This window comes from Oryzias melastigma, linkage group LG19, assembly GCF_002922805.2.
Source record: "Oryzias melastigma strain HK-1 linkage group LG19, ASM292280v2, whole genome shotgun sequence".
Taxonomy (NCBI): Eukaryota; Metazoa; Chordata; class Actinopteri; order Beloniformes; family Adrianichthyidae; genus Oryzias; species Oryzias melastigma.
Genome location: NC_050530.1, coordinates 11,784,510 through 11,795,894, shown reverse-complemented (window position 1 = coordinate 11,795,894; position 11,385 = coordinate 11,784,510). Strand labels below are relative to the sequence as shown.

Here is an 11,385-nt window from a genome sequence, read left to right as displayed (position 1 = left end):
AGTAAGAGCTTAAGGCGCAAATCTAAAAAAATGTTTGCATGGGTGATGCTTTTTGAATTGCATCTGTGTATAAATGCTGCTAAACAGCCTATGTTACCAATTTAAATGTACAGGTCAATTGCAAATCTAACAACAGGATTGCACTTGAACTAACTATATTAATATAAAAAGTTTGTTAAATGTGACAAAGTTGCTAATTAGTTTTCTTAATCTTTTATTTTTCAGATTGTTTATGAAGTTAATCCTCACCAGTGTTTTTGTCAAAACAATGAAGAAAAAAATAGTTTTCTATTAGTAATTAATGAAGAGTCAGATGCAGCACTTCCATCGTTGCCTTGAAAAGACCATGAGGAATTCTAGAAGCAGGAAACTATGGACTGGTGGGCAATCCAAAGTCCCACTGCCCTTTATAGTTTGCACAAAACATGTTTTTTTTCTAAACTGCATTTGCACCTGACTCACACAAATTTGATTCAATAAATGCACTTTTAATTTTCTTTATTCAAGTCCATCAACAGAAAAATGCCACAAGAACATGTTAAAAATGCATTTCATTAGAGAAGGTCTTCGGAAAAAACAAACAGAAACTACACCCAAAAAAAAAAAAAAAAAACACTCTTTGACCCAAACAGGTCAAACCCTGCTCCATGAAGGTATAAAACAGTGACAGAACTCACAGAAACTTTGGTCCTAAATACTGAGGGGACTAATTATCTGAAACAGGAGCAGCTGTGCTGATTACTAATTGAAACCTGGTGTGAGCGGGAAGCTGAAGAACAAGAGCAATGCAGCAAACCCTAATATGCAATCCAACCTAAATAACCCCAAGAACCAATGAAACTCTAACTGTCTGTGCCCATCCTCACAGTTGAATCATGTTTATGCAGGGAGTAAAAAGGTTTACAGTTTACAAATTAATTTATATCAAATAATATATGTTAATCCATTTTGTGGCTTTTCTGAGCACGAACACTTCATCTTAATCTTAGGTGTATTTAAAATTCACAAGGCAGTTAAACTGTAATTCAATTAAGGCACACAGAAGACGCAGAGCCTCTCCTGCTTTAGTTGAAGTTAAAGATAATGTGTCCAATTCCCTGTATTTATTTCATTTTTCAATATTTTATTCCAGCATCTGCAAGTTTTACTCTCCTAGCTTCACTTGTGATCTCACTGCTGTAGAATGTGACAACACCATTTCATCAGCTTGCAGCCTCAAAAGGCTTGCATTGCTACTTGCTGTTCAACAGTGAGTTATATCCTGCAGGATTAACTCATGAGAGCCTCATAAAGTTTCATTAAAGTACAATTGAGATGCATGCTAGTTCTGTACTCAGAGATGAACCATTGTTTTGTGCATTCAATGAACTTTATCCTCAATTCCAGCACCCCTGACTTACCTGGACATTTTAAAAAGTTTCAGATTTTTATAAATTTTGACAAATATGGAAAGACTTTTATATAACTGTTCCATTGTGACAGAAATAGAACTGGGAAAATGGGGGGGAAATTAGATATTTATCCACAATAAAAATAAATGATCCATCTATACCAGGAGTCACCAAATAGAAAATGCAGCATTATGATAGAAAGGTATCCGGACTCAAACATGATCCAAAAATCTGTCTCTTTGAAAGTCCACGATCCCATCCTGAAGTTATCAGCCTGCAGGATTTGCAATGATCTTGTCGTCGACCACCGCCTAGTGTCGACTCCAACCAAAGCAGCTGCTTGGCGCTGACTCAGGATTTCACGGCTTAAATTTCTGCCACTGCCTGCCACTCACTCTTAAATTTATCTGGAGCCTTGGAGTTTTCTGAGGCCTCTCCAGCGAGCCGGCAAATGGACTGGCGAGGTGCAACATCCTCTCTTCGATTGAATGCATTGACCGTTGGCTATAGAGGGTGGAGGACAGAGAGCTATTTCCATCTCAGTTCGTCAGTGAGAAAGAGCCCGGTATTGAACCGTTCAGCTCTGAAGATGAGGGGGGTTGGAAGATGCAGTTGAAGGAGAGGAACGCCGGAGACAAAGATGGAGAGTGTCTCTGCGTGCAAAAGAAGCGGCGTGCTGGGGGAAAGAGTGAGAAGTTGACATGAAGGAAGTGAGACGTGCCGAGAGAAAAGGAGACGCTCAGTCAGTGCTGTCAGGTTCTCTTGCAGTCAGAGACAGCCGTTGAAGGCTGCAGGCAGCGCTGCAGATGATGGGCTGCCTCATTCATGACAGCTGTGTGTCAAAGTTTTTTTAATGCACTGCAGACAACAAAATCAATTTATCAATTTTTGCACCATTTCAAGGTTATTCCTTTCACTGCGAAGCTTATGAGGCCTTTCCATCTTCTTGCTTAGAAGATTATTGTGGTCATCATCACAAAGAATGAAAAAAATAGCAGAATTTCTGTTTCTGTGTTCCATCTGTAGAGCATATGTTCCTTCTCAAAGCTAAAATAGTAATTTGAGGCTGAAATATGTCCCAGTCAGATTGACAAATCTGCATTTCTGTGTTTCCATCTTGTGTTCACAGGCGCCGACACCACCAAAGACCCGTGCCAGAACGTGAAATGCAGCCAGCACAAGGTGTGCGTCGCCCAGGGCTACCAGAGGGCCATGTGTGTCAGTCGGAAAAAACTGGAGCACAGGTCGGAGAGAGTTTGTTCCCACAATCGGAGAGTGTTTTAGATTTGTGGAGGAGGATTTCAGATTGGACAGGAGTTTTTTTTTTTTTCTATTAATGTGAAAAGAAAAAATGTGTCAAGGGCAAAAACACCGTTTATGAATAAGCATAGCTTCAGGTGAAGCCTCGCAAAGCCTCAAATTAGGGCAGTTAACTTCAAATGTACCTAATTTTGGATAAAAACAAGTTTGTTGTTTAACTTTATTTTGTCATGAGATAAAAACTTCTGGAAGGCAGAAAACGGCACAACATCATGCAGCCATAGAAAGAATATTTATTGCTATTGGCAAACAATAATCCATCAAATTTATGAGGCTTTTTATGGTGCTATGGAAAAAAATTGAGAGATGTATAGAAATACATCTTGTTTGACAGTGTCACGCTTAAAGTGACTCAGGAGTGAGTTGAAGATGGATTAGAGATGCTTTTACTTTTGTTTTATTTTGAACATATTTTATTTTTGTGCTGCAATATGGAAAAACAAACTGTGATTAATTTTTTTATGTATTGCCTCCCAAAACTACCATCTTATGTCTTTTAATCCCACTCCGATCAACTTTTAATCTATTTGCAAATCTATTTGCCCAGTGGTATTTTAATTAGGACTACACTGTTTTTAGGCTAAATTTAAAAAAAGAAAAAAAGAAAAAATTTTCACAAAATAGTTTCTGCAGAGTGGCAGGAGTTAATCAGAAATTCACCTCTGAGTTGTGGGCGGCACCATTGGTGCATAGCTGTGACTGTATACGGAGAACTGGACAGAAGTGTGACATCACCCATAGAAATGCTCTACACCTGGATCCAGCAAAATTAAGCCAATTCAGTCTGCGATACGGATGTCGCCATGTTGGAGCCGGACAACAGCGATTGGTCCACACCCCTTCCACTGGAAAATGTTTGAGGTATCACATGCTTTTGTTTGAGGCACCTGATTAGCCATTTGAATAACTTTTACTACAGAATAAATAGCATGAAAAAAGATCAGTATTAGCAAGAAGATGTTAATAAAACGTCAAAGCAAGAATGGTCATTCCGACACGCATAATAACTGAGTAATCGCTGTTTACTTCTCAGTAGAAGGATTTTGGCTTCTTGGAGCAAGCAGGTACTTACTTTTTGGAACACAAGGAGGAAGGAGCCACTCAGTCCAGTTCTCTATATACAGTCAATGGTTGGATCAGGGGCAGATAAAATCCAGTAGTTCAAAATAGTCCAGGTATGTGATGCAGCAACTGTGATGGGTGGGCAAAAAAAGTAAAAAAAATCTTTCATTTTGTTGGACATTATTTCTGCAGATTGGCAGTTATCATTAAAAACTCCCTTCTGAGTGATTGTTGGTGCAGAACAACCCCACCCCCACTTCCCATCATCTTTATGTTTACATGCTGGAAGCTTATAGCTACTCATACCCCCGACCTAACATTACTGGTGCAACAAAAGCTTTTTTAAGCTTAATTTTATTTATGAATGCCCTCCATAATCAGAAAATGCTACAAAAACGTGTAAAAAAAATCACAAACACAATTTTTATCTGAGTGGGTCTAAGGTTTCCAAATGCTACAAACATTGTAGATGCTGAACATGTTCTAAATACATAAATTTCCTTGGTTAAAAGACAACACAGGCAAAAAGAAAAACAAAGAAAACTCTTATATTTTTGTGAATTTGAGATACAACAAACACTGGAGTCTTATGCTTCTCTTCAAATAATAATCTTTACTTTTCTATTGCGAATCATAATGAAAAGCATTTATCTACCGCTGTACTCATTTATTCCACTTTGACAGAAAAGCAAATGAGCACGGTTGCAGTCTGAAAAGAATTAATGGAGTGAATTATTACTACCTGCAAAGTCTATCTGCGGCGACAGGCGTTTATCTTTCCCGATAAAGTGCCTCATTTACAGAGTCACTCTGAAAAAATGAGAGGAATCACGTCCAGTGGCGGCGGAGGTAATAAGCAGGAAAGCAGACACGCTAAGCCACCTTTGAATCATTAAACAGCATTGCCTGAACACAAAGCCAATCAGAATTTGCAAAAAATATCCCAAAGGTACATTTTCTTAGCATCAAAATATGAAAGTATTAGGATTCTTGGGCAGTTGTGCTAAAAAAAAAACAGTTTTCAGCACACTCCAGGAGCTTGTAAACTTTGTGTTTGACTCCAGAAAGCTGAATTTGAACAGTCTGTCAAAATTATAGAAATGTATTCTTCCTCAAATCTAATTTTGTTTTCATAAACCTGAGATTTCAGAAGCTTGTGGCTTGAAATATTGCTTTGCAGTTTACCAAACGACAATTGGGTTTTGTGTCTGTGCCTACATTGTATTCTGAATGCTATAACATAAACATGAGGTAGACAGGAAGAGTCTTTAAGGCATCAGGGTTTTTAGTTAATCCTTTTTTGGCATAGAGGGACCTGTCAGATCTATTTTTATGTTTAATGCCCAAGAATTCTTGGGAGACGCGTCCAGGACTACAAATTAATGAAGTATATTTGCTGAAGTTTCAGGCTCAGCTGTGAAATTACAGAGCAGTGTGAATTCATTTTGGTCATCCAATCCCCCAGCTGCTGGAAAGCAATAGAGATGCAGGAAGATTGGGAGCAATTAGTGGATTTGCAAGCCCATTCACTGCGGCTAAATTCTTATATGCCCCAAAATGTATTTTAATAGCAAAAAATTTGAAATAATAAGCCCTTCTATAGCTAGCCATGTATAGATCCCACATGAGCTCATAAATTTACATTACGAGAAGCATTTGTGGGAGGAAAAAGTCATTTATAGCAGTTTTATCCAAGGTGAAATACTTTGGAGAGCTTTGTTTCCTTGTTACAGAACCCCAGCCTAAAGGGATATTGAAGCACCAGATAGTGACTGGAGTGCTTCAGATTTTATCTCATGGTCACAAGTTACTATCTCGTGGTCACCATTTTCTATTTTATGCTCACCAGTTACTAAATCATCCTCACATGTTAGTATCTCTTGCTCACCAGTTACTATATTGTGTTTACCAGTTACTATCTTGTGCTCACCAGTTACTATATCATGTTCATCAATTACTATCTTGTGCTCATCAATTTCTATGTTGGGCTTACCAGTTACTATATCATTCTCACCAGTTTCTATCTCTTGCCCACCATTTTTTTTTCATAGACACTTTTTAAAAACTTTTTTTCCTTTGCAGAATGAAACAATCAGAACAGCTGGAACGCCATGAAAGCAGCTGCAGGCCTTGCGCTGAGTCTGCTTCCTCCCCTGTCTGTGGCTCTGATGGACACAACTATGCTTCACAGGTGACAAAAAAAAAACTTTCTTCATCTTCTTTTGTTAGGTTACTGATGTGTTTCACCTAAAAAAAATCAGAGAGTGGACAAGTCATTTCAAATAATAAATGTGGGCCAATCAAGTGCAGTTTCCTGCTGCGTTGACACGGACGCAGGCGCAGCGGGGCGGCGCAGTTCATCACCGCTCACTGGAGGACAAGTGCCACTGCTTGGAGCAGCGCTATGATTAATGATGAATGTTTTTCCAACTGCATCACTGTTGACCAATCCACATTCAGGGTTCTTATTGATTTATATACGGTTTTTAATTTTGACCTTGCATGAGGAGACAGTGGGAAATGACAGCTCAGTCTGGCTGCCTTTCTCTAAGTGCACTGTTTCATCTGAATGGGTAATCTTTCTCCCGCGGTCACCCTCATAAATACTTTAGCTGCCTTGCTTGTCCTTTCTTACAGTGCAAGTTGGAGCAGCAAGCTTGCCTCACAGGCAAAGACCTGAGCATCATGTGCACCGGATTCTGCCCCTGCGTGACGTCCTCTGTTTCAAATTCTGACACAAAACGAGGCAAGTTTGAGTTTGGGGACTCGATCCAATCCATCATCATCATCCCTTTAATGAGTCCATCTTCCAAAAAAAAAAATGCTGAAGGACACGATTCTGGTTTAGAACTAATCCAGTCAAGCCGGTTGGGATCAATGCTCACCCTTTGCAGAGATTATTGTTGGCTAAATGTCCCTATGTGGTTAACTGCTCTTTCAATTGTGTAGTAATTAATTATTTAAAGTGTACACCATCTATCAATGTAGCAAAACACTATTGATTGTTTGCGCTCTTGGGAATATGAAAATGTCAATTGATCAAACAGACGAAATGTTTCTTGTTTTTCATCTGGAGCTGGAAAACTGTGCTGGAAACAGATTAAGGTTGTTTTTCTTATTTATTTGCAGATGTTTTCTGTCATAAAGCTCCACTCTGATCATCCTTTGAGCCATTTCAAAAGTTTTTCCAGTGGTCTTTTTTGGCCAAAATCAGAAAATCTGTCATTTTCTAGGAAATAGTTTCACAGCAGTTCATTAAAAATGATGGGACTGTTGGCACAGAGCATACCCGCCCCCATTTCCCTCCCCACTGATAAGAGCTCTCTGTTTACGCAAAAAAAAAAAAAAAAATGTCACTTAGAATTTCCACCAAAAGAAAGAACATGTTAAAAACACCAAAAACTAGATTTTCTTTTGTGATCTAAAGTTTTCTTTATGTAGCTAAATTAATCAATATGTATTCATGCAAAGTAGGAGTGTCACTTCTAGAAGTATCTGTGTTGCTCATCTGTGAGAGCAGCAGTGAGTTGTTTTCTGCCTCAAGTGGAATGTAGTCATGTTTGTGTCAAGTGCTGAAATGTTCCTGTTCTTGCAGAGAGTTGCACCGGCCAAGACCTGGCAGACCTGGGTGACCGCCTGAGAGACTGGTTCCAGCTCCTTCATGGAAACGCAAAGCAGAATAAGTCTGGAAAACCGGGAACCGGCACCGCTTCTGGTGGGGAAAAACAAGTTTCTGCACTTCTTGACCTCACAACAATCTGTTTATATCAGCTGCTTAAATAACAAATACAGGACATAGATAATAATCGTGTGACTTTTACTGATAGTGCTTGAGAGGAGCCTTATCGCCAGCTGCAAAGACTCCATTGGCTGGATGTTTTCGAAGCTGGACACCAACAGCGACCTGTACCTGGACCAAGCCGAGCTGGCTGCTATTAACCTGGAAAAATATGAAGTCTGCATCCGACCTTTCTTCAACTCGTGTGACAGCTACAAGGACGGAAAGGTCTCCACAGCCGAGTGGTGCCTCTGCTTCTGGAGAGAAAGTGAGTGAAGGGATTTCCACTGAAAGTGCAGCGTCTATTTTGAGTCGGAAGTCTTAATGGATGAGATAAAAGCACGATTACATCAGAAGGAACTGCAAGGAGGATGCACTGGCATTAACCTCCTCCACTTGCTTCTCCAAGAGCAGAACAAAATGATTTTATATTCAGCAAATACAAATTTATTTTATATAAAAAGCAACAAAAAAGTAGTTGAGATTTAAACAAAATGTGACTACATAATGGACCCAAATGAATTAAATGTAACCTGTTCATGTTGTGTAGCATCTGTCTGTGTGTCTACTTTAAAACTACAATTTAAAAGACAAAAAATAGTTTACTTTTATTCCTCCTAAAGTTGAATTTGTATGTACCTGATAGTAAAAATTATATCACATCAAGATTTTGCTGATTCGTATAGTGTAATTGCAAGAAAAGCAGATCTTATCACCATAGCTCCTACATATCCTTCTCCTACAATGCAGGCTTTGACCAAATTCATTTTATGTCCTTGACTTGAATGTAGGACGGGTTTGCAAATCAATTTCTGTCGACTAATTCTCCGGGGAAGAAGCCATGAATTGATTTGTGCAGCTGTCACAACAGCTTTCTCCGGGTGTTTTTGCGGCTCCAGATCACCGCTGGAAGATCTCTTCTCCCTCTGCTACTATTTTTCTTTTAGAAGTTTTATAGCGGACTATTTAAAATTTAAAACTCCAATTATTTAACACAAACTGACATAAATGGGAATAAATGGATAAATAGAGAAAGCTTGCTTCTTCGTTTGCTGTTACTGTCATTAAGCGTTTCCATGGAGACACCTGCATAAGTCCTGCATCAGCACCATTTGACCTTTACCAAATAAATACAGGATGAGTTTGTAGGTAACCCCATTTGCACACCGACCACTGCATTGATCCAGTATAAACCTGCACACAATAGATCAAAGTGACCGGTTCATCAATGCTTTGTCGAATGAGGTAGAAGTAAACGAAACTGCTCATTTCTGCTAATTATGTTTATGTCTCAAGATATGTCTATGAAGATCCACAATTGATTTTAGAGGATATATTACCTTAATAAAAAGTGTATTTTTATTTCATTCTCTCTCATATCCTCATCCTTCCTCCGTATGTCCTTTCATCTCAGCTCTCAATCAATCACACACCATGCCGATGAAACAGAAGACTTTTTAAACAGATCGATACAAGCAAAAAGTGTAATTATGAAGAGAATTGATTGAGATAAAGTTTGAGAGGAGCACTTTTGGACGTCATCACTTCTTTCTTTCTTTCTTTTTGCTTTGATTCCCGCAGAGCCGCCGTGCCTCGCCGAGCTGGAGAGGATCCAAGTGCAGGAGGCTGCCAAGAAGAAGCCTGGTGAATACTCTTTTCAGATCGCTTGACGTTTGCAGTGCATTTTTGAATGCTACACCTAACATTTAAAACCCCTTTTAGAGCCGAACTCATCTCTTTCTTATCCCGTATCCTTTACAAAGCCGTCTCAGGCTGGATATACTGGTGTGTTCCCCTTAAATTCCCTTTCCTGGTCGTAATTTTCCATCAAAGTGCCTGGAAGTTCAGAGAAGAAACCTGGGGAGGCTCATTAAAGAGATCACAGACGTAAAGTGAAGGGTTAAATGAGCACTTTTCCTGAGGCTCATTAATCTGACCTCTTGTGTTGTGTCAGTCGGTGGGTGTGAAGGTGTATTAGAGAACTTTCTCCGAGGTTTTTGACAAAAATGTCCAGAAAATCATCACTTCCTGCATGAAAACATATTGCCTAACAAATATTATTTAAAAAAAAAACAGTATTTCAAATTCACAATATGGTTTATTTGTGCCTAAAAGTTGTGAATTTCTTGTTTGACTCTGCTTCAGTATGAGGTGCCATCACATGAAAGAAGCAGAATTGAGGTTTAGTGTTTTTGCAGGGATCTACATCCCCAGCTGCGATGAGGACGGCTACTACAGGAAAGTGCAGTGCGACCAGAACCGAGGGGAGTGCTGGTGTGTCGACCAGCACGGTGGAGAGATTATGGGCTCTAGAATCCACGGCAACCCCGACTGTGGTAAGAAGGCGGGCTTGCGACAAAAACTTCAAGACGTGGCTCCATTTTCCTGTGTTTTGTAAAAGTCATTCTCTTAGATTTTCAATCTTATTTTTATTCTCTTTTTATGTTTTTGTGCTTGAAAAAAAAAACGAAACTAAGGCTTCAACAAAAGAGGCAATCATTCTCCCACACAACACTTAATCTGTCGGCGGAGTCAAATTTGCAGTCTGGCCCTTTGCTCCCTTACTTAAAGATTTCAGCAGGAAGTCAATTTGCATAATGCAAGCTTAGTGGCCAGTTTGACAAACCCGAAAGAGGGAATGACACTCTGCCTGAACCCCAGCAGTGTCCACCGATCACAGATTGACAAAAAAGAACATAAAAAAGTGTCAAGAACTGCTATTTTAGCATAAAAAGCTTTTTATGCTAAAATGTTCTAGTTCTACCTTCCTTTATTTATGAATCCATGATTCATTTTTATAAGGAAGTATTATGAAACCTGATATTTTCTAAAACAAAACAAAAAAAAATGCCTTGATTACTATTAGGGATTTTAAAACACGTTTAAAGGCGGTATGACGTAGCCGATCTGTTTATCTCATGGGATTAAAGTAATAACTTAAAAACGTGACTGATCAATGCAGAACAGGATTAGGGTCATGGAGAAAGAAAAGAAAGGGCAATGGGAAGTTCTAACTTTATTCTCAGAAAAAAAATCTGACTTTTTTTTGTAGAAATCTGACTTTAATCTATGAATTCTAAATTTATTTCTAAAAAAAAATCAGATTTTGATCTCAGAATTCTGAATTTTTAACAGAATCCTGACTTTAAAATCTGATTTTTTACTTTAATCTCAGAATTCTGACTTAGATCTTAGAATTCTCACTTTATAATCTTAGAGTTCTGACTTTAATCTCAGAATCTTGACTTTCATTTCAGAATTCTGACTTTAATCTAAGTATTCTGACTTAATTCTTTCAAAATTATGACTTTAATCCCTGATTTCTGACTTTAATCTTAGAATTTTTACTTTAATCTCAGAATTCTTTCTAATCTCAGAATTTTGACTTTATACTTTAAAAATTCTGACTTTAATCTCAGAATTCTGACTTTGTGATCACACAATTCCGGCTTTAATCTCAGAATAATGGAATACAAGTCCATTTGAGCCACTTCATTCAATAAGGAACGTTTAGTTGTAAAGTCAGAATTCTGAGATTAAAGTCAGAATTTCCCATTACTCTTTTTTTTTCTCCATGGCCTAATCTTCTTCTATAGATCAAAGTGTTGTGAGCCTTGTACAAACAAATTTAAGACCTTGCAAACTTGTAAATCATATATATATATAAATATATATATATATTAAACTAAGAGGTTCACACAGAAGAATTCTCCAAAAATATTTTTTTTCCAAAGTATGTTAATCAGAATGAGGAAATAAAAAGTTTTTACATCTTTGAGAATTTTTTTAAGCTCTACCACAAGGAGGAATTTGTTCTAAAATATCAGGTAACTT

At 38.2% G+C, this 11,385-nt stretch overlaps 1 protein-coding gene across 2 annotated transcripts in view; it reads left to right on the top strand.

The window, feature by feature from the left end:
* Positions 1 to 11,385, top strand: part of LOC112154571 (testican-2) — a 38,662-nt gene that overhangs the window by 25,869 nt on the left and 1,408 nt on the right. For both annotated transcript variants that reach the window (XM_024285612.2, XM_024285611.2), the window contains 7 exons: positions 2,521 to 2,635; positions 5,856 to 5,964; positions 6,411 to 6,519; positions 7,369 to 7,488; positions 7,601 to 7,819; positions 9,133 to 9,195; positions 9,750 to 9,887. In XM_024285612.2, coding sequence (XP_024141380.1) covers positions 2,521 to 2,635; positions 5,856 to 5,964; positions 6,411 to 6,519; positions 7,369 to 7,488; positions 7,601 to 7,819; positions 9,133 to 9,195; positions 9,750 to 9,887 — 873 coding nt within the window. The remainder of the gene's footprint in view (positions 1 to 2,520; positions 2,636 to 5,855; positions 5,965 to 6,410; positions 6,520 to 7,368; positions 7,489 to 7,600; positions 7,820 to 9,132; positions 9,196 to 9,749; positions 9,888 to 11,385) is intronic.